Consider the following 24691-nt stretch of genomic DNA (forward strand, 5'->3'; position numbering starts at 1 on the left):
AGGGAGATTTCTGGGTTGAGAGTTCAGTAAATGGTAGGAGAAGAAAAAGCCAAAAAAAAAAAAAAAAGGGATTCATGGAAGCAATTTAAAGAATTTAAAGTGTGGCTAGAGGCGTAAGCAGGGAGAGTGTGGTGTGAGAGGAAGTTGGAAAAGTTGCCAAAAGAGTGACTTTAGCCTTCATTCTAAACAGTGATGAATTTCTACTGGCTCCGAATCTCTCAAACCAAACCTCGTCTTCTCTACCTCAAAAACGCTCACCTGCCCACACGAGGGCGCACCAGGCCATGGGACTTGATGAAGACACAGTCGCCAACCTTCAGCCACATGTCATTATACCGGAGCTGCTCAAAGTAGTGGCAACCTGGTTCACCGTTAGACATTTCCACAGGGACATCTTCTTTCTCCTGTGGTAAAGGGAACTGGTTGAAGACAGGCTGCTGACAATCAAGGAGTTGGCAGAGAAGGTAAGAAGGGAGAGCAGACTTCCTTCATTTTAACTTAAAAGAAAAAATAACCATAAACAGAGGCTCTGATAAAGATAGGAAACCAAAGGAATAGGTTACTGAAATCAAACTAAGTCTTATCAAATATTGTATCTATTTTAAATTTCTAGTTAATTTTCATAAAATAAAGTTACTCCAAGACTGTTTTATTCCCCTCTCTTTTCTTCCCCCATTCTCACAGACTTTAGGGAAAAAAAAGCAATGGAGAAGACTTATCAGCATACAGAAAACAGCCTCACGCAACTGTTAAAAAGATAAGGAGCAAATTCTACACAAGCTTCCTCTTCACCACATTTCTTCACATTAACAACTGACTGATTTAAAAATTTTATCATTTTGATTTATTCCAACATGGAAAGGAACAGCATAGCCTCTATGACATAAACACACATACTCTGTTTTTGAATAAATAACAGGGTCTGTCACCTACTGGCTGCTGTGACATGGGTAAATTACTTGACCTCTTATGCCTTAGGTTCATCATCTGTAAAATGAAGATATTGTGCCCATCAGGTGGGGCTGTTAGGAAGCTTAAATGACACAATTCATGTTACGTACACAGAATAATGCCTGACTCAGAAGAAAAATAAAAGATAATTCTGACTAATGAAAATAAGAAACATAATTTACTGAGAACCTAGCAGATACTGAGCACAGCACTAGGTGTTTTAAATATAAAAGCTCTAAAACACATAAAAGCTGAGGAAATGGCAGAACACCTCCCAAATTTTCTACTGAGAATATCTCCCTGAGAATATCTGAAACTTCAAACTTAAGGGAAAAAAAATCTCCTTTAGACTGTCCAAAATAATTTAATGTTTTGATCTTTATGATTTCAAATGTGGTACTGAAATGGACTTCCTGGAAAATCCTTAAGAATGAGAGAGGTCCCACATATATGCTGGGTGAGGAGCACCTGAAGGAATGGAAGCTATGAAAAAGAAAGCCCTGAGATTAAGAATACATTTTTATTTCAGGAATGGGTTCTGTTCTAGTTATTCATCTAAAAATTTCTTAGCATGACATGTTTTGGCCATGCAATATTAAAATAAATATATGAGACTAAGAAAAGTAACTCATACATAGAGAGGACACTGGGGACTTATGAATTCTAATGACAATAATAACAAATTCATTTCCCACATTGACTTCCACTGACATTTCTTCTTTTAAAATTAATGTCTCTATGATTCCCAGACATATTGGTAAAATGTAAAAAATAACATGTTTTTTCCCAAGCTCCTTTTCTCTTAAAAACACTGTAAGGACACTAAAATGGATATTTTTTCTAGGATACTAAAAATTCAGTTTTTCCAGTTTTTACATTAACAATTTAAAAACTTTATTTTTCTCCTTTATATAAAAAGTGTATTTGTTGGAAATAATTCAAACATTAGAGTATGTAAAATTTAAAAAACAAGTCTTCTGTGATCTAACCCTAGAGATAATCATCCAGTTCAGTTTATAGTTTTCCATGTTATTTACACATACATATATGTAAACATACATTTTGATTTTTTTGAGTAATGATGGAACCACATCCCATTCTGCAACCTGTTAATTCCTTTTGCTGGCTGCACAGTTTGCATTATATGAATGGATGTATAACAACTTAATTCCCATTCACAGGCATTTGGGTTTGGCCTAGGGTTTTGCTTTTACAAACAACACTTACGTCACCCTTTGGCATACCTAGTTGAGTACTATGTTGGAACACATTCCCTGCCATCAAACAGCAGGGCCAAAGGGAATGCCACTGATGGGAGATGAGAGTGTGTTACCCCACACTGACACCAGGCTGCATGTATTATCAGGCTTCAGACCTCTTGTCAATTTGTTGGGCATTTTAAAAGTTATTAGATTAATACGTTTTCTTACATTTTTGAATGACCTTCTATAAATGATCTATTTGGTCCTTTGCCCATTTTTCCAGTATTATTTTTTCCCTAGACTTCAAAGAGCTCTTTGTACATTAGAAACAGCAGTCCTTAGACTGTTTCATTAAACTAATTGATATTGTCAATTGTATCAAGAAAATGATCTTTTTTTTTTCTTTTATGGCTACTGGGTTTTATATCATGTATATAAAAGGATCCATTCCAAGCTTATAAATGAATAAAAGATTACAGGTAAATAATAGTAAATGTACTTATGTCAGCAACTTATGTTTCTTTTTTAATGTTTATATCTTATTTTGGAATATGAAATGAGGTAGAGTTCAGGTGGGTTTTATTTTCTTCTTTTTTCAAATGGCTACCAGTTTTTCCAGTATCATTTGATTCCATCCTCTCTTGCTGATCTGAAATACTACCTTTATACAAACTTTCAGTTATAAAATAAATGAATCACAGGTATGAAATGTACAGTGTGGGGAATAATTACATAACATCTTTGTATGGTGACAAATGATGACTAGACTTACCATGGTGATCATTTTGAAACATACAGAAATACTGAATCATTATGTTGTACACCAGGCAGGGGATAGGGGGAGAGGGGGATTGGATGAAGGTGGTCAAAAAGTACAAACTTCCAGTTATAAGATAAATAAGTATTAAGGATGTAATGTACAACATGATAAATATAATTAACACTGCTGTACGTTATATATGAAAGATGTTAAGAGAGTAAATTCTAACAGTACTCATCACAAGGAAAAAAAAATTTTCTTTTCTATTTCTTTAATGTTGTATCTATATTGAGATGATGGATGTTCACCAAACTTACTGTGGTAATCATTTCATGATATATGTAAGTCAAATCATTATGCTGTACACCTTAAACTTATACAGTGCTATATGTCAATTATATCTCAATAAAACTAGAAGGAAAAAAAGGCGATTGTGGGACAAAAGGGAAAGTATGAATCAAGTCTCTAGATTAGTAAATAGTATTAAAGTTAATTTTCTGGTTTAGATCCTTGTACCATGCTTTACAAGGTGTTAACATTAGCAGAAGCTGAATGAAGAGTATAAGGAAATGTCTTTGTACTATCTTTGTTAAGCACCTGGCACATTTGTTAAGTCTAAAATCACTTCAAAATAAAAGTTAAAATATATAAAATTAGAGACTTCCCTGGTGGCGCAGTGGTTAAGAACCTGCCTGCCAATGCAGGAGACACGGGTTCAATCCCTGGTCCGGGAAGATCCCACATGCCGGACAGCAACTAAACCCATGCACCACAACTACTGAGCCTGCGCTCTAGAGCCCACAAGCCACAACTACTGAGCCCGTGTGCCAACTACTGAAGCCCACATGCCTAGAGCCTGTGCTCTTTAACAAGAGAAGCCACCGCAACGAGAAGCCTGTGCACCACAAAGAATGGTAGCCCCCGCTTGCCGCAACTAGAGAGAAAGCCTGCGCGCAGCAATAAAGACCCGACACAGCCAAAAAATAAATTACTTAAAAAAAATTTTATATATATATATAAACTAAAATGAATGAATATCTTTATATTCTGGATTTAATTGTGAAAAGCCTATTCCCTCCACTGACCAACCCTGAGCTAATATCTTAATATTTTTTTAAATGTATTTTTGTAAAATGTAATACTATTTGGCAGGGTAAAGCACTCTTGACTACTCTTTCAGTTTTTCTTTTTCTGGTGACTGTCATGTATTTATTCTTTCCTAAGAATGCTAGAATTAAAAAAAAAAAAAAAGGATGCTAGAATAATTTTGTCAAGTTCCAAAACAACTTATTCAAGTCTTTAATGTCCTGCAGTAGACTATCTTTCTTCCCATAGGTTCCATATACTCCTTTTACGATAATTTCTTAATGTATGTTTTTTGTTCATATGAATTGGATATTTTCTTCCATATGATTTTTCTAACAGTTGTTAAAGTGTATTCAACATTTTCATTTTACTTTCAAAAGTCTTATGAATTATTGTTCTGTTTATGTAAGAAAGCTAATGACTTGTATATAGATTTTGAAATTTCTACTTGTTGAATTGTTTCCAAAAACTTTTCAGTTAATTTCTCTCCATTATCTGCAAAAAAATAATTTTGCCTCTTATTGTCAATAGTTTTGTTTGTCTCACTACATTGGCTACTCTCAGAAAAATACAGATAATGGTACAGAAAGCACCTCTGTCACGTGTATAACTTTAAAAGGAATTTCTTTTACTCTAGGCTTGAGATACGAAGACAATTTTTAAAAATCACTTTGAGGAAATATCCATCTGAAGACTTCAATCAAGATTGGTACTATACCTTATCAGATAATTTCTCCTTTTATCTACTAATTATAATGACAGGTATTACTGAATTTTCCTAATTTTGAACAATCCTTGCATTCCTAGAATGAACTCCCGCCTACTTGGTCATGTTGTTCTCAAACAACTAACTTGATTTCACTTGTAACAATACTTTTTTCCCAAGTATTTTTTTGTATCAATATTCATACAGTGAGACTGAACTGCAGTTTTCTGTTTTTACTTTGTCAGACTTTGGAATCAAGATTATTCCAGCTTGGTAAAACAAACTGGGAAGTTTTCTTTGCTCTCCATGCTCTGCAATAATTTTTTTTTCTTTTGGCCGACCCACACGGCATGTGGGATCTTAGTTCCCCAACCAGGGATCAAACCATGCCCCCTGCAGTAGAAGCGCAGAGTCTTAACCACTGGACCGCCAGGGAAGTCCTTCAATAATTTAAAGGCTTAAAAGAATTTACCTATGGAATTATCTGGCCTGAGTACTCTTTGAAGTGAGCTCTTTGACATTAAAAAAATTTCTTCACGTTGTTGTCCACTTACATGTGTTATCTCTTCTTGATTCCACTTTACTAACTGGTATTACCCTAGAAAATTATTCACTTCATTCAGGTTTTTAAAATTATTATTATTTTTTGGTTTTGTTTTATTTATTTTTTGGCCACACCATGCGGCTTGTGGGATCTTAGTCCCCTGACCAGGGATCTAACCCAGGCCCTTGGCAGTGAAAGCATGGAGTCCTAACCACTGGACTGCCAGGGAATTCCCTCATTCAGGTTTTCAAACTTATTAACAGAAATGTACAAGTCTTTAAATTTCCTCTGTATTTTGTATATTAAGCTTAATTCCCTTCTTTTTCCTTTATTAGGATAGTTGGTAGTTTATCTCATTGAACTTGTTGAAGTCTCCTTTTTAATTCTGCTGCTCTATTTATTCATTTATTTATTTATTTATTTATGGCTGTGTTGGGTCTTCGTTGCTGCACACGGGCTTTCTCTAGTTGCAGTGAGCGGGGGCTACTCTTTGTTGCAGTGCGCATGCTTCTCACTGCAGTGGCTTCTCCTGTTGCAGAGCACGGGTTCTAGGCGTGTGGGCCTCAGTAGTTGTGGCACGTGGGATCTTCCCGGACCAGGGCTCAAACCCATGTCCCCTGCATTGGCAGGCAGAATCTTAACCACTGCGCCACCAGGGAAGCCCTGCTGCTCTGTTTTTTAAGTATTAATTTCTTTCTTTCTTTTAGAGTTCCTTCTATTAGGCTGTTTTTGTTTTGTTTTGTTTTTTATTTATTTTTGGCTGTGTTGGGTCTTTGTTGCTGCATGCGGGCTTTAGTTGCAGTGAGCAGGGGCTACTCTTCGTTGTGGAGCACAGGCTCTAGGCACGCAGGCTTCAGTAGCTGTGGCACACAGGCTCAGTAGTTGTGGCGCACAGGCTTAGCTGCTCTGTGGCATGTGGGATCTTCCCGGACCAGGGATCGAACCCATGTCCCCTGCAATGGCAGGCGGATTCTCAACCACCGCGCCACCAGGGAAGTCCCTAGGCTAAGGTTTTATATTGTTGCTCTTTTTCTAATTCTGAATTTGAGTACTTTATTCATTTATTTTTGAGACTAGGTATTCTGAAATGTAAAATTCTTTTCTACGTGGCTATTATCTACATACCTTTTCCAAGTTAAAACTGTCTTCAGTTCGACTGTCCTCTGAGTTGTCTGTGTTCTTTTCATCATCCCCTTTATCCGCATTTGCAAATACAGAGGCCACTCGGACCACAGGCAAGGGCACATCTCGAGGGACAAATCTAACTGAGCTGATGGGCATGGTCCATAGTTTAATTTTCTTAAAAGATTTGGTTTTGGCAGAATACCGTGATTCACAGACAAAAACATCCTCATCTCGAAAGTTTTCTGGGCATAATTTAAAGTATTCCTGGTGGATATAAGAATAAAATCAATTAGGTGAATTTTCTGAAAACCAATCAACTAAAAAGCAAATAAAATCACCAAACAAGCAAAGAAATAAAAGCTAAAGTATTAAGACTTTTTGACAGTGAACAACAAATGGTAAATGGCTAGAGATCTAGGAGTATTTCCTTATACTCAATGGCCTTACTCACCACATACTGTTTAGCTTATTTAGCTTACCAACTGCTCCTCTGACAGTATACTAATATTTCATACAGCTATTATATTCCTTAAAGCTATGGGCATGTGCCTATACTACAAAGACAAAAAAAAAGTGCACCTTATTACCTAAAACCACACTAACAATTTATAATCATCCTTCAGAAAATGTCACCCTTAAAAATTTGTCTGCTGATATAAAAAAATTTAAGCTAACTGCATATAGCTATATAGTGTAGGCAGCAAATGGTCTTTCACCATCATGTTCAGGTTAATTTCTCCCCAAATCTTTACAGAAGCTAGAGACACAGCTTAAAAAAAATTCAACAGTTTAAAATAGAGCTATCAATTTTGTAAAGATCAATTTTTTGTGTTTGTGAATTTTATTCCCATGGAATAATTTATTGTTTTGGGACTAATGAGTTTCTTACCTTAACAAACATGACCACACATTTTCCTAGAATTTTACTAACAGGAACTTTATTGTAATAGTCACTCTTAAAAACTTCTTTTTCTAGAAATTTTCGTGTAGCCAAATGGAATGTTTCATTTGGCCGATAAAACCAACAGCCATACAACCATTTTTCACCTCAAAAACAAAGAGAGAGAGAAAGAAAGAGAATTACCATTAACAAAAATAACATATTCTTTGTAAAATGAACAAATACTCCATCCATTCTGCCATGGCCTAAACCTAGCAAGGTGCTTTTAGGCCACGGTTCCTTAATACAATTATCTTAGAAGAAACAATACTTTAAAATAATGAAATGTAATGAGACCTAAAAAATGCTACTTTCCCCCTCCTATTAAAAGATGTATAATAAATAGAATAAGGAAGGTGATGAGACCTACTCTACTCTGCTGGGTCAGGACACACATAAAGCTGTGTGCTTTTATAAGGATGTAAGATATACTAAAAGACATATTTAGCTCTTGGCTGAAGGAATACAAAGGTATTTTACATGATAAACAGCTGAAAGAATTGGATTGCCTGGATCACACTTCTGCTTGCTTTTGGTTTCATTAACTCCTATTCATTCTCTATGTCTCAAGTTAAAGGCGATTGTTCTAGGAAGCCTTTTTGAAATCAAATTCTAAGCTAAGGCAATGTCTGTCTATAACAATTTCTTCTTTATTTGTGATTTTTACCAGAGTGGTTTTGCCAGGGACAAAACACAGGCCTTTTGTTCTTCTGAATCTCTGCCATCCTACAGAGTTTGGCTCATGGTATGTTTTTAATAAATATCAGTTGAATGAATGAATCTCAACTAGACTTCAGAAAGTTGTATTTCTTTCGACTCAGCTGGGCCACTGCCCAACAGTGCTTGATCCTATGTTTCTCATATAGTGGGTACTTAACTGCATTTACTGACAGTGTAGAACTATTGTTGGAACACATAAAATGTCGGAGTTACAATTTCCTTCCCTGGGAACCAAGGAGGAGTACAACAGTCACATCTCACCAATCTGCCCTCCAATTTAAAATGAACTTACCAGCAGAATCTTCCCACAGTCTCTCAATACAGACTATATGTGGTTGTAGATTGGCCTCTGCAGGCTCCACATAGACATAATCTCCAACATGGTACATACTGTTCTTAAAGCTGCAGTCCTGGCTGTATGTGCGATGTAAGCCTGAGAGGCCTGCAGCTCCAGAGGAATCTTCACTCTTTTCAGCTTCTTCGGTAAAAAAGAGAAAAATGTTCTCATGAAAGGGATGTTGGAACAGATGCAGGATTGAAACAACACATACTAATACATTTACTTCTTTTCTAGATACTCAAAGGCAGGATTCAGGACAAATAGTATGACATCCACATTCCCAATAGCCTCTATTCAAAACTGTCGTTGTGAATTACAGCCAACTGCCATTAATTTAAATAAATACATAAATAAAACATCTACAGAATAAAAATAATCACCTTAATAATATATGCTCACTAGAGTCATTCTGGATGATACACAAACATATAAAGAAGAAAACAGGTCACTTGTAAATCATGTAATCCTAGAGATAATCATGTAATCCTAGGATAATGGAATCTTAGAATTGAGGAGATATGGAATATGTATTTCATACAATATACTGTAAACTATATATGCATACACTTAATATATCATGAACATTTCCCTTGAGATTAAATGCTTTTCAACAAGATTTTTATTTTTGTTAACAAAACTTAAAAAAAAATTTATTTATTTGGCTGTGTTGGGTCTCAGTTGCGGCACGCGGGATCTTTAGTTGCGGCAGAAGTTGCAGCACGTGGGATCCTTTAGTTGCAGCGCGCAGAACCGTTAGTTGGGGCATCTTTTTAGTTGCAGCATGTGGGATCTTTTAGTTGCGGCATGTGAACTCTTAGTTGTGGCATGTGGGATCTAGTTCTCTGACTAGGGATTGAACCCAGGCTCCCAGCATTCGGAGTGCAGAGTCTTAGCCACTGGACCTGGACCAGGGAAGTCCCTAAACAAAACTTTTTTTTTTTTTTTTTTTTTTTTTCCTGCGGTTCGCGGGCCTCTCACTGTTGTGGCCTCTCCCGTTGCGGAGCACAGGCTCCGGACGCGCAGGCTCAGCGGCCATGGCTCACGGGCCCAGCTGCTCTGCGGCATGTGGGATCTTCCCGGACCAGGGCACAAACCCACGTCCCCTGCACCGGCAGGCGGACTCTCAACCACTGCGCCACCAGGAAAGCCCCAAAACTTTTTAATGGCTCCCATATAAGCCATTATTTGCAAACAGCATAGGTTTTTTTCAGGAAAAAGCTTTGCCCACTTCTTTGATTACTTCCTTAGGATAATTTTCCATACATGGAAGAGCTGGAAATAAGCATGTTAAACGTTTTTAAAATGCATATTCCAAACTGACCCCCAAAAGTCTATACCAACTTAAGTCCTTCACTCTTTGGCTACAAGTGTGGGGGGGGTCTGTTTCTCCATTCCCTCTCCAATACTGGTATTATAATTTTTTTTTAAGTTTTGCCATTTTGGGTGGAAAATGTTATCTAGCAGTTGATTAATCAAATGAATCCCTGTGACATAGGAAGCATATTCACAAGGTTCTTGAGAATTTTATACCAGCAGGAACACTGTCAACAGGCCTGAAACGGAGAAAGAGTACAAAAAAAAAGAAGGCTGTTAAACCTCCCAAATTCCAGAGACAGGAAACAGGCTGATAAAACTCAGCTGCAAATATGTGTTACCTTTCATGAAAAAAGATGATTCAGAGGGCAAAGTGTGGCGCCACAGAGAACTAATTCCATGCCCGGAAGCCTAATGCAGTCTGCCTGCCCAGATCTTGAAACTGCTTGGAATTGATGACTCTTTTTTTTTTCCATTTCTCCCTTTTTGAATGGGAACGTCCCTATTATCCTATGCATGTTCCATCACTATACTGTAGGAGCAGAGAACTTATTTTTTCACTTTCACAGGTTCACAGATGAAGAGAAATTGTGTCTCAGGATGGACCATACCCAGAGCCTCACCCATACACCTAGTTTAGACGATTTAAATAATGAGATTTGGGACTTTCGAGTTGATGGTATTTAGATTAGATTTTGGTAGCCGGTAGAGGGGTTGTTACAGTAACAAGTACCTAAAAAAATATGAAAGTGACTCTGGAATTGAATAATAAGCAGAGACTGGAAGAATTTTGAGGAACATGACAGAAAAAGCCTAGGTTGCCTTGAATACACTGTTAGTAGAGAAATGGATATTAAAGACTTGGCATTGAAGGCTCAGAAGAAAAAGTTATTAAAATGTGGAGGAAAGGGGTCCTTGTTATATAGTGGAAGAAAGCCTAGCAGAACTGTGTTCTGCAGTTATGTGGATTCTAGGCCACCTGAGCTGATCTTTTAGATATCTTTTTCTTTGTTTATTTGTTGTTCTATTTTCTTGGAGATTTCTTCAACTTTATCTTCTAATCCTTCTCTGTTTCCCTTCTGCTATCTTTAAAACAATTTTTTAAGTGAATAAATTGATATATAACATTGTGTAAATTTATTTATTTATTTATTTATTTATTTAGGCAGGCTATGCTGGGTCTTAGTTGAGGCACATGGATCTTCATTGCGGCATGTGGACTTCTTAGTTGTGGCATGCATGCAGGATCTAGTTCCCTGACCAGGGATCGAACCCGGGCCCCCTGCACTGGCGGTGCGGAGTCTTACCCACTGGACCACCAGGGAAATCCCACATTGTGTAAATTTAAGGTGTACAACATGTTACTTTGATCTATTTATATACTGTTGCCACTGCAGCAGTTTACCACACTACATAGGACAATATTGTTGTCTATATCTACGTACTCTGCATTAGATCTCTATAGCTTATTTACTACTCTTTGCAAGTTTGTTCTGTTAAACAACATTCATCTCATCCCCCAACCCCACTCTGCTATCATTTTTTTTTAAAAGCTTGAGATATAATTAATACACCATACAATTCATCTATTTACAGTGCACAGTTCGGGCTTCTCTGGTGGCGCAGTGGGTGAGGGTCTGCCTGCTGATGCAGGGGACACGGGTTCGTGCCCCGGTGTGGGAAGATCCCACATGCCACGGAGCGGCTGGGCCCGTGAGCCATGGCTGCTGAGCCTGCGCGTCAGGAGCCTGTGCTCCGCAACGGGAGAGGCCACAACAGTGAGAGGCCCGCGTACAGCAAAATAAATAAATAAATAAATAAAGTGCACACTTCGGCACTTCCATAGTGGTGCAGTGGTTAAGAATGCACCTGCCAATGCAGGGTACACAGATTCAATCCCTCATCCGGGAAGATCCCACATGCCACGGAGCAACTAAGCCCGTGTGCCGCAACTACTGAGCCCATGTGCCACAACTACTGAAGCCTGTGTGCCTAGAGCCCATGCTCCACAACAAACAGAATCCCCCACGATGAGAAGTCCGCACACCACAACGAAGAGTAGTCCCCGCTCGCCGCAATCAGAGAAAGCCCGTGTGCAGCAGCAAAGACCCAACACAGCCAAAAATTAACTAATTTTTTTAAAAGTGCAAAATTCAATGGTTTTTGGTATACTACATTAATTTTTAAAAATTGTGGTTAAGATATATATCACATAAAATTCACCATTTTTCGACGATTTTTAAAAAATAAATTTACTTATTTTATTTTTGGCTGCGTGGGGTCTTTGTTGCTGCACGTGGGCTTTCTCTAGTTGCAGCGAGCAGGGGCTACTCTTCGTTGCGGTGCGTGGGCTTCTTATTGTGGTGGCTTCTCTTGTGTGGAGCACGGGCTCTAGGCACGTTGGGCTTCAGTAATTGTGGCTCGTGGGCTCTAGAGCACAGGCTCAGTAGTTGTGGCACACGGGCTTAGTTGCTCCGCGGCATGTGGGATCTTCACTGACCAGGGCTCAAACCCGTGCCCCCTGCACTGGCAGGCGGATTCTTAACCACTGCGCCATCAGGGAAGCTCTGGACTATTTTTAAGTGTATAATTCAGTGGCATTAATTATACTCACAATGTTGTGTAACCATAACCACTATTTCCAAAACTTTTTCTTTAATCCAAACAGAAACTCTGTAACCATTAAATAATAATAACTCCTTATCTTTCTTACGCACAGCCTGGTAACCTTTAATCTACTTTGTCTCTCCATGAATTTGGTATTCTACGTACCTCATATACATGAAATCACACAGCATCTGTCCTTTTGTGCCTGGCTTATTTCAGATAGCATAATATTTTCAAGGTTCATCCACCTTGTAGTATGTATTAGAACTTCTTTACTTTTATGGCTGAATAATATTCCACTGTATGTAAATACTGCATTTTGTTTATCCATTCATCTGTGATGGATACTTGGGTTGTTTCTGTCTTCTGACTATTATGAATAATGCTGCTATGAACATTGGTATACAAGTATCTGCTTGAGTCCCTGGTTTCAGTTCTTTTGGATACATACCTAGGAGCAGAACTTATTGATCATATAGTAATGAAATGTTTAGCTTTTAAACAAATTGCCAAACTGTTTTCCATAGTGGCTGCACCACTTTACATTTCCACCAGCAATTTATGAGGGTTCCAATTTCTCCACATGTTCACCAACACTTGTATCTTTTTTTTTTGTTGCATAACAGTTATCCTAAAGGGTGTGAAGTGGTATCTCACAGTAATTTTCATTTTCATTCCCCTAATGACGTTGAACATTAATTTTCATGTGCTTATGGCCATTTCTATAATTTCTTTGAGGATATATCTATTCAAATCTTTTGCCCACATTTGAATTGTGTTGTTTGGTTGTTGTTGAACTGTAGGAGTCCTTTGCATATTCTGGATACTAGACCGTTATCAGATATAATGATTTGTGAATATTTTCTTTAACTGTGGGTATGCCATATTTTTAATTTCCAAGAAATTTTCTGTTCTGCAAATGTTCACTTTTTATGGCTTTCTGTTCTTGTTTTATGGATACAGTAGCTTGTCATCTCTCTGAAGGTCCAGTTAGTTGGTTTTTAAAAAAAATTTTCTCCTGCTACCTTCAATTTCTTTGTTTCTTCCAAGTTCCATTTTTTGTTTTGCTCTCTATTTTAACATCTTAGAGAGTTTTCCCTTAAATATTTGGTCGCATTTAAATAAACATCTGCTTCTATTTAAAAGTAAAACACTTGGGCTTCCCTGGTGGCGCAGTGGTTAAGAGTCTGCCTGCCGATGCAGGGGACACGGGTTCGTGCCCGGGTCCGGGAAGATCCCACGTGCCGTGGAGCGGCTGGGCCCGTGAGCCATGGCCGCTGAGCCTGCGCATCCGGAGCCTGTGCTCCGCAACGGGAGAGGCCACAACAGTGAGAGGCCCGCATACTGCAAAAAAAAAAAAAAAGTAAAACACTTTAGGGACTTCCCTGGTGGTCCAGTGATTAAGATGCTGTGCTTCCAGTGCAGGGGGCGTGGGTCTGACCCTGGTCTGGGAACTAAGATCCCACATGCTGTGTGGTGCAGCCAAGAAAAAAAAAAAAAGAAACAAAAGTAAAACGCTTTAAAAAGCTGACTGGAAGCTCTCCATGCATACATAGAGCTGGATGGATTTCACTGAGGACCAGATGTTATCTTTAGATCCCCACTGCCTGGTCCATTTCTCAAGAGAAGAATCTTCTGTCTCAAAATTGAAAACCTGGGACTTTCCTGGTGGCACAGTGGTGGAGAATCCGCCTGCCAATGCAGGGGACACGGGTTCGAGCCCTGGTCTGGGAAGATCCCACATGCCGCAGAGCAACTAAGCCCGTGTGCCACAGCTACTGAGCCTGCACTCTAGAGCCTGCAAGCCACAGCTATTGAGCCCACGTGCCGCAACTACTGAAGGCCGCACACCTAGAGCCCGCGCTCTGCAACAAGAAAAGCCAACGCAATGAGAAGCCCATGCACAGCAACAAAGAGTTGCCCCCGCTTGCCACAACTAGAGAAAGCCCGCATGCAACAAGACCCAACACAGCCAAAAAAAAAAAAAAAAAAAAAAAGAACTTGGTATGATTTCAATCCTTTAAAATTTTTTAAACTTTTATGACCCAGCACATGGTCCATTCTAGACAATGTTCCATGTACACTCTAAAAGAATGTGTATTCTGCAGTCATTGGGTATAGTGTTTTACACGTCAGTCAAGTCAAGCTAGTTGACAGTCCTTGTCCTAGAGCTCAGGTTGCCGTAAGAACACCCACCATAAATGGGGTGGCTTAAACAATAAACATCCATTTCTCACAGTTCTGGAGGCAGATTTGGTGTCTGGTGAGGGTCCACTTCCTGGTTCATAAACAGTTGTCTTCTCACTCTTCATCCCCTTACAACAGCACCAATTCCACTGTAGTGGCTCCACTCCCATGACTGCATCCAAACCTAATTACATCCTAAAGGCCCCATCTCCAAATACCAACATACTGGAGGCTACAACATACAAATTTTGGTGGGAGACACAACATTCAGTCTACAGCAATCTTATTTAAGTCATACTTTTGCCAATTTTTGGTCTAGTTAGTCTGTCATTTGCTGAGAAAGGTGTATTGAGACTATAACTGTTAACTATTTCTCTTCAATTCTGTCAGTTTTTGCTTCATGTATTTTGGGGCTCCACTGTTAGGTGCATACACATTTATAAGTATTATACGTTCTTGACCCTTTTAACATTATAAAATGTCCCCCTTCAACTCTAGTAATATTTCTTAAAGTCTATTTGTCTGATTAATATAGTCACTCCAACTCACTATGGTTACTATTTCCATGGTATATCTTTTCCCTTCATTTTCCTTTCAACCTATTTGTGTCCAAATCTAAATGAATCTCTTATAGACAGTATACAGTTGGATCTTACTTTTAAAATTCAGTCTGATAACCAATGCATTTTGAATGGAGTGTTTAGTCTATTCACAGTATGTAATTACTGATATGATTGAATTCAAGTCTGCCATTTTGCTATTTTTTTTGTCTTATTTTTTTGTTCCTTTTTTCCTCCTTTACTACCCTCTTTTGTGTTAAGCAAGTATTTCTGGCATATCATTTTAATTCCTGTATTGACTTTTTCTCTTTGTTATTACTGGTATTACAATATGCATCTTTAACTTGTCACCATCTATTTCAGGTTAACAGTGATTTAGTTTCATTCAATATTGCAACTTTGCTCCAATACAGCTCCATTCCTTTGTGCTAGTTGTGTCACATATATACTTCCATAAATGTTATAAAGTTAACAATAGTGTTATTATTCCTTTACTCAATCTAATGTTTGGAAAGTTATATATTCTAGGTATTTATGTGAATTCTAACTTTTTCAGAAACGATTAAATTTCAAATAAAAGTTCCTACTTTCAAATATTTCTAAATTCTGGCAAGTGACTCAAAGTAACATTTTTAGGTTGATACAATTAAAATAAAAATTTCCTCCTAGTTATGTGGTTCAACCAAAATATCATCTACTTGGGGACTTCCCTGGTGGTCCAGTGGTTAAGAATCCGCCTTCCAATGCAGGGAACACGGGTTCGATCTCTCATCGGGGAACTAAGATTGCACATGCTGTGGGGCAACTAAGCTTGCATGCGGCAGCTACAGAGCCCACGTGCTCTGGAGCCTGCGTACCCCAACTAGAGAAAAGCCCACGCACCGCAACAAAAGATCCTGCGTGCCGCAACTAAGACCCAACACAGCCATAAATAAATAAATAAATAAATAATTTGAAACAAAAACAAAATATAATCTACTTACCTGGCTGAGTCCATATGAGGACAGCCATGCTGTTGAACAATGGGGCAGAAACTTTATGCACTGCTGAGAATGCTCTCTAGGCCCAGCTGTGCCCCTTAGGTTTTTATCTACCAATAGTATTAAGAGGTATTTAGCTTCCACACTTGTGAATTAATTAACTCTGTTCTTGAAATACTAGAATAACAGCTGTGTCACGTATAACTTCCAACCATTTCCAGTCTGATGAACAAATTGATAGTGACAAAAACATTTCCCATCTTACCACGTCTGTTTTGAAAGAGCCAACACCCTGAGTCTTCATTTACACAAACAGGACTCTGCTCCACAGGTAATTATAAGACCAGCTAGGACAGATCATAATAATGTTTCTTCATATTTAATAAAATGAAAGAAACTAACCTCTTTTTTCTTCTTCTCGTTTTAGTTTATCTTCCTCTATTTCTTTCGGTAGTTTTTCCTTTTTCTCTTTCTCCACATCATTATGTAAATGTTTTGTGGTATAGCTGAGTGCTGGTGAAAGAAGGATCTCTCCATTTTTGCAGAGTTCATCACGAATTTTAATAAAAAACTGCTGAAGTTCTACCGCATCCTCATATATTTCAGAATCTGTCCTATAATAGCATTAAGAGTATTCACTGACACACAAGCTGCTTCTTTTAAGCACCCTGCTTATATGTTAAAGCATTCTATGAAATGCTTCTTTAATGCATTAATTGATATAATGGTAACTTCTGTGCAGTTCTAATAAGGCTATCTCCTTAAAATTTGTTAGAACAGAATCTGAAGTGTAATTTTACCTTGGTGAGCCTCATGCTCACCAGTTTCCTTTTCCTTAAGGCTCACTCCTTGTACAGCGCATGTAAAAGGAAAGGCCTCATACAGCTTCCTGGGGAGAAACATAGCATGTTCATTAGCTGATTTTGGCAACAGAAGGGGGTTGCCACAGTCAGGGACTATACTAAGGCTCCACACCATGTGCAGCACTTACTTGCATCTAATCTTTGAATTAAGTTTTACTTTCTCTTAGTTAAGGGACCAACACACTGTATAAGGTATTAACAAAAGATTTAGCCCATTTTCTTCTTTTTGGATCTATATCATGGTTGCTTAGGCTGGTAGGACTCCATGAATATTTGAACCTAAACTGCCAAATCCTAAGGGCATCGTAAAATGGTTACAGGCCTCAGAGTCAGCGTTCATGTTAGTTTCCCAGAAATAACTACATAATTCTGGGGAATCACCAGAGGCAACATAGTGAAAGATAGAAAAAAAATTATCTGTGTCATACTGAAAACTTTTAAAAGATTCTTTCACCATTTATAAAATGAGAGGATTGGGCAAAATGAACTTCAGAATTTAGACTCAGAGAAATTCTATTACTATTTCTATTAATATTACTATTCTAGTAATAGAAATTCTATTACTATTCCTATTTCTAATCCACTGTTGGTCTGAGGAAGGAAGATAATTCTATTAACTAAGAATATCAGGGTCTAAAAAATTATGCACAAAGGTAACCAGAGACAAAGACTTATTAGCAGCAGTCATGGAGACATTCTGGTCAGGCTAGTGTGGATGGTGTAGCAAGCCCAGTCAGCTGTTTGCTGATACGGATCACCAGAGCATCAAACTTGAATGAAGCCTCCAGAATGCTTCTCACCAGCAAAGGTGAACTGGCAATCTAAAACACTGCCAATAACAACCTAAATGGATGTTTCAAGAAAGATTCTAAAATCTTTTCAGGTTATAGAAATGCTAACACTTGTAGGAAAGCAATAAAAATAAAACTGGCCAAGGGAAAAAAACTCCTAGGGCACTATTTTGATGCCTGTTTTCTGAACAGAGACTTCTGAAGACTGTTCGCTTGAAATTAATTTTACAAGAGCTTACAATTTTAAGTATAAAATTAAAACTGAAAACACTTTTGATAATCCACATTACAATGAAAGGGCAGATTCATAATTCCATCATGTGCTCAGAACAGTGTGTAATTTATAAAACTTACAAATTGTTTAGTTCTGGGTTTTTCCATTTAATATTTTCAGACCTTGGTTGACCTCGAGTAACAAACTGCAGAAAGTGAAACCGTTGGTAAAAAGGGGAATACTGTAAAGTCACCTTGGACTCTACCTCCTAGGCCTCAAAAGCAAAAACTAACCATGTCAACAATGCTAGAAGCAAAAGAGCTCATTGCCTAGAGATACAAATCTGCTTAATTCTTAAAATAATCATGTCATCTATACAAGAGACAAAGTTGCTAGTCATCTATATAAGAAACAAAAGTTGCTAATAATCTAAGAGACAAGTCTATTTTGGAAGACTCACAGAACTAACCCCAAGATATACTGGGGGTAAGGTAGGGGGGCAGGGAGGAGAGGAGTGACTTTAGACTTAAGGACTATTTAAGTAAACTGTGAATAAGAGTGGAACTCTAAGCTCCATGAGAGCAGGGTTCGTCTGTTTTGTCTACTGGTATATACCAAGTATCCAGAACATTCTCATAACTGGTAGTCACTCAATAAACATTTGTTGAATAAATGAAAACAAATAAATGAATGCAGATTTTGACTACAATATGTCCCTCCATATTTCTCTTTATTTCTATCTGCACTGTTGAAGAATAAGGACCATTTACTAAATGTGTCACTCAAGGGCCTCTCCAATCTGACCCCAACTCCACGTGTCTCTTGAACACACTATATTCATTTCCTAACCCTATACCTTTACTCATACCACTTACCTTATCTGAATCCCACCCATTTTCCCATTCTTCTCTGACATCTCATGCCTTTTTAGAACTCTAACGCAGTTCCTTTACTCCACCATCTTTTACTAAATATCAAGTTGTTAAACGTTATCTCATGCCTGGAATTATTTTTCCCTAAGCATAGGAGCTATCCCAATTGTCAGACTTCAAGCGCTTAGAGCACACAGCTCAAGTCTTATCATCCCTGGCTGTGATAAGGGATGACTGGCGTCTTGGTGACTGGCTCAGCAGTGGCTCTCTACAGTGGGGAACAAGATGAGCCAAGCCACTTACTAGTTGTGTGACTTTGGCAATGTATTTCTCTCTGTCGTGTACATCTTCGTATAAAAATTAGGAAGATTATCACCTACCTAGAATGGCTATTATAAGGGTTAGAGATTATGTACATGAAGTACTTAGCATGGTGCTTTACAAAGGGCAGGCGCTCAACAGGAACATCAAACATTACATTACTTTTAATTTTTCTTTCAAGATCCAGAGCAAACCCAGGCTTCACAGATTCCTCAGCTGGAATCACCCCATGCTCAGTGACTAAAGGTCTAGCTCTCAGCATGATAGACTATAAGCTCCAGGAAGGTAGGGTTTGTATTTTTAACTTTTTATATTCCCCCCAAGTGACCTCAAGAGCATATAGAAGACACACTGTAATTGCTGAACTGAAACTGTTTTCACAGCTGAGTATATACTTTTGTTGTGTGGCAAATATACAGCACAGATCAAAATTAGAAGGGAATTTAAGTTTGATGGAAATTTAAATTTGATTTCTTCTTCTTTTAGAACATTTAATGTCTACAGAATGAACTTAAAAGTGACGAATCTGAGATTAAAAAGAAGCCCTTTTAGATATCTGAAATGACAATCAAATTTAACTCAGTCTAACCTCAGATCAGTATCTTAGAGCTATTTTAATTTATTTAAAGCATGCTTGCATTGAACTCAAACTTTAAAAGGAAATCATATTACAATTTCTAATTGAAAGCATTTTATCCATTAAAAATACATGTTCTACAAAAGGCTATATTTTAAAAGTTTATGTTTTTCAACAGATCTTCAATTTTGTCTCATTCCTTCCCCTCATTGGCCCTACTCTAGACAATTTAGTAGTGTGCCTTCTCTCCTTCACAGACTATACTTATACTTGCTCTCTATAAGTTTTGGCTAATTAAAATTCAAAATAGCACCCCATCAACTGTAATCATGTACCTATGCTGAAATAGCACATCAAAGCAAAATTCTTTCTTCTGTTTTACAGTAAATGTCACACCTTCTCAAAAGGAAATGGTTTTGAAAACATACCGATTCATCCTTCTTGCCCTCTCCAATACTTCAAACATATGCTCTTGAAATAAATCGAGCCGCCGGTAGCGATTATTTTCAACATTCTTCCTAATTATGTCAAAAGTAAGAGGAGGTTTGTTTGGAAAACTGGGATCCACAGCAGGAATTTCTGCTAGGGAATCACTGTAGCATCTTCCTTCATCATCCTGATGACTCATGACTGACACAAAAAGATTATGGATAAGCTCCTGAATCAGCAAGGTTACATTTGGGACATGAGAGTCCTCATCTCCTTCTAGGTCTCTCCGAGTTTCAAGTAGGACTTTGTGTAGGACAAGGGCATCTTTGTAGATCAAAGACTCGGGCTCATTGTATGTACAGGCATTGTTAAACATCATGACGAAGTCCTCAACCATGGAGTCTATATCTTGGTATTTGTTGGCCATCATGTGGCTTCGAATTTTTTCCATGTCCATGGGTTTTTTAATGGTCAAATAGTAGTCAGGCAGCTCAGATCTGGAGGGAAGCCTCAGAAATATGGCACTGAGGCGGCGACCCCTCTTATCAGTATAGTTCTTTACAGCTTCATAGACTTCATTTAGTTTCTGCTGCATTGGAGTCATATATTTTGATTTTTTAGGAGAAATACCGCTCTTCCTACCTAAAGAAAGATTTATATTAAATGGATAAAATAAACTATATGAACCTAAATTTGTAAAAAGTTGGTAGCATAACCACAAGGAAGGGACTATTCCAAGTGATTTCTAAAACACAGTAATTAGTATATTTCTAGTGAAACATACCCTATCAACAAAGAAAGAACTAGAAAAACTGTTTTCACTACTCATATTTTTGGTGGGAGAGTAAGTACTATTATGTTGAGATAGTTGTGAATAAGGTAGAATAAAGGAAATGAGTAGCTATGTGACACTCTAACTCCATCTCCTATGGTATCCTTGAGAACTGAGATTTTCATCAAGGGAGAAAAAGAGATCAAGATGTTAAAACAGAGGACACTGAATAAAAACCTTGTGGCCTTGAATCTCAACTGGGAGTATCAGTATGAACTTAAGATGTATTTTCTCTTTAAATATAAAATACACACACACAAAATTTCTTAGCTCTGTCCACTGAAAATTCTAGAAACAGTGACCAACCCAGTTGCAGTATACCCCTATATAATTTTGACTATAAAGACTATAGCTCTGGAATACTGATTTCAAATACTAATGTTAGTAGCTCTTTGGCAAATGGCTAATTCCTAGTCTATACAAGATGAGCCTGGTATAGCTTGAAACACTAGACAGTAAAGAATCTACCAATGACTTCTTACCATGGTCAGGTCAAAAGACCATAGCAGGAAAAAAAAAAAAAAAAAAAAAGATCATAGCAGCCAGTCTGGGACAACGTAAATATCAACAAGAACCATAATTGCAATGGGTTATAAAACTCAGCAATATGTTTAAATCTAGTAGTTCTTAATGATAAATAAAAACAAACAAACAAACAATAGGGTAGATGTTGCAGGACTTTAGTAAACCAATGCATTATTTTCTTTGTATTTCATTATTTTGAAAACTGGTAAATAAAAGGGGAAAAAAAATCTAGCTTTTATCCTTTCAAAAACCAAACAATATATACAAACAAACAAAAAAACCATACCACTGGGTAACCAAACACTGGATGAGGCAAAGTTTATTTATATAGAAGTATTCCAGTTAGTAAATGAGCAAGGAATGATAAAACTAAACTATCACTATCTAACAGCTCTTCAATGAATTAAGCATCAATAGCTATTAACATAATTTAAAGAAACAACCAGATATTACGTGCCACCTGATGGAAGACACTATATCACCTCTGAAGTCAGTTTCTGTGTCAAAGGGAGGGGAGAATCAAATTTAAATCTAAATCTGATCGACTACCAATTTATAGGAACTAAAAAGGACAAAAGAACACGTGAAACTACAGCAAAGGGACACAATTAGCAAAACCTAGACTGTGGGAAACTATAGTACAAATAATTTCTTCAACAAACTGCAAGGGAAAAAAAGAGAGGGAGAGGAATTTATAGATTAAAAGAACTATCAATCAAATGCAATGTGTGGACCTTATTTGCCAAGTTGAAACTGAATCTAATCAAGCCTTTAAAGTTAACTTCCATTTATGAGAAATAAGGGAAATAAAGGAAAAAGTTAACTGACATCACAAGGAAGTGAACTAACTAATCCAGAACCTTGGACTGCACAATAAAGTGACCAGGTTTCTAGAGTTAATGGCATGAGGATAAAAAAAGGAGGGGGACTCCTCTAAACTATGAGTTTAAGGACAAAATAATCAAATGTAATATATAGAACTTAATTAGATCCTGATTTGAAGAAACCAACTATAAATATACATTTGTGAGACAATCAGTAAAATCTGAAAATTTTTCAGGTATTAGATGAAACCAAGAAACTCCTAATTTTGTTAGGTATGACAATGACTTCATGGCTATTTAAGAAAATATCTGCGTATTTTAGAGATGCATAATGAACTATGTAGAAATAAAATCACATGATTGGATTTGGCTTAAAATAATTCAGAACAAAGAAAAAAGAAGGAAAAAAGGGAAGATAGGAAATAAGTATGGCAGAATCTTGATAAATGCTGAGTAACAGGTATATACAGGGATTCACTGTACTGTTCTTTATACTTATATATGTTTTGAATTTTTCATAAAATTGAGAAATGAAAAAATTAACATTGCATGTTAAAATCTCCTTTCCCTGAACTTAAAGAAAAATGTATTTATATATATTTAGATAGTTATTGTTAAAGTATCTATCTGTCATTAGTTTCCTAACTCAACTTGTATAATGAATTCTAGTTTTAAAAGGCATTATATCCCTATAAATTAGAAGGTTTTCGTTTCTGCAAACCTTCTGCTTTTACAATTCCATGAAGAGAGAAATGAATGGCATGACAAAAAGGAATGATCACTTAGCAATAAATCATACCCAAAGCTATTGTAAATTCAGTTTACAGTCATTTCATATAAAAAATCAGGGTCTGTTTGTTTTTTCCCTTTTCAGCAAATACGACTCTAAAGAATATTTGACACCACCACTGTCATTTGCTTGGTATTTATTTTACTTATATATTTTAAATAAGGCAGAAACCTCTTCTTTAGCCCAATGGTACTAATTGTTTTTGCTGTCTCTCTTCTCTCTCACAGTTTTCAACCAAACAACCATCCACAGACTACGCTCAAAAGACAGCCAAGGGCTTCCCTGGTGGCGCAGTGGTTGAGAGTCCGCCTGCTGATGCAGGGGACACAGGTTGGTGCCCCGGTCCGGGAAGATCCCACATGCCATGGAGCGGCTGGGCCCGTGAGACATGGCCGCTGAGCCTGCGTGTCCGGAGCCTGTGCTCCGCAACGGGAGAGGCCACGACAGTGAGAGGCCCACGAACCGCAAAAAAAAAAAAAAAAAAAAAAGACAGCCAAGTTAACTTACAGTACAGTGGCTAGACATCTCTAACCTCTCAAATTCTGTCTAGGAGGAACTACTGGGACTAATCTTTAATTCTAATAATCAGCAAACAAACATACAAAAAAAATAAAATAGAATAAAATCTGCCACTATACTCTTCCAGGCATCACATGTAGAAAAAATATCTATTCTTACTATTTAACATTTACAAAATGTCCACTGCATTCAAGAAAGCAAAACCTTTGACATTATATTCTTCTATTCCTCACATGCTTTTATGTTTACTTAAAATACAGAAGACAGTGCTTAAAAGGAAGCAAGAAACTCCATGCTGTAGTACAAGTTCAATTATATTCACCAATTAATTAAATATTATTTCAGTAAATCAGCAATTTATCCTTGATGGACTGAACTGAACAATGAAGTGTGAGGCTGCCTTACTCAGTTTGAGTTTGGGAGAAGCCATGTCATCATCATCAGGCAGTGGGCCCAGCTCTTTCCTTTTATCCTTGAGTAACTTCTCCAGGATGTGCGCATCATTGTACACCTATATTTAATTACAAATATAATTAAAATTATTTTTTAAGAAGCTTTCCACTGAAGTATAATATACATCCATAAAGAAGTTTTAAAAACATAGGATAGTTGAGAACTAAAGAAATAAAGCCTGAGATCACTACAGAGCAACAAAATCACACCTCCGTGGGGTGAGCCTCAGCCTCAACTGGTTTGTTGTTTAAAGTTTTCCAGGTGACTCTAATGTACACCCATGCAGGCTAAAGTTTGAGAACTACTGTACTAGAATCATTGCAAGTTTTTGCAGAAGTTCTGAAATATATTTACGTGTGTTGTTTCTTCATAAATCTCTCTTGCACTGGACCCTCAAGGTAGCCAGACTTAGCTCAATGGAAATTAAAAATTAAAAACATCTGATAGTTGGAGAGAACCATCTCAAACATTAGAAGGGATTTAACACCAGTGTGCGTTCACAGCCTGGAATCTGATTTGTGAAAAGCAACAATCCCTGCTGAGGCTCTCTCTCTATGAAGACTGGGCCAAAGGTGGTAACACAGAGCCAAGGACAAGGTTACGCACCCAACTGTTTTGCTCCCACAGCTGCCTCCTCCCACTCCCCCCACAAAGGCTCT

The 24691-nt window shown here is 37.5% G+C and overlaps 1 protein-coding gene across 5 annotated transcripts in view; it reads right to left on the reverse strand.

Annotated features, from left to right (window-relative positions):
* PBRM1 (polybromo 1) overlaps window positions 1-24691 on the reverse strand; it is a 102654-nt gene that overhangs the window by 29957 nt on the left and 48006 nt on the right. For all 5 annotated transcript variants that reach the window (XM_060022650.1, XM_060022651.1, XM_060022654.1 and 2 more), the window contains 7 exons: window positions 23985-24090; window positions 20089-20731; window positions 16425-16636; window positions 8327-8512; window positions 7264-7421; window positions 6375-6638; window positions 259-404 (listed from right to left, as the gene is read on the reverse strand). In XM_060022650.1, coding sequence (XP_059878633.1) covers window positions 259-404; window positions 6375-6638; window positions 7264-7421; window positions 8327-8512; window positions 16425-16636; window positions 20089-20731; window positions 23985-24090 — 1715 coding nt within the window. The remainder of the gene's footprint in view (window positions 1-258; window positions 405-6374; window positions 6639-7263; window positions 7422-8326; window positions 8513-16424; window positions 16637-20088; window positions 20732-23984; window positions 24091-24691) is intronic.

The sequence above is a fragment of the Delphinus delphis genome, chromosome 10 (genome assembly GCF_949987515.2).
Source record: "Delphinus delphis chromosome 10, mDelDel1.2, whole genome shotgun sequence".
Lineage (NCBI taxonomy): Eukaryota > Metazoa > Chordata > Mammalia > Artiodactyla > Delphinidae > Delphinus > Delphinus delphis.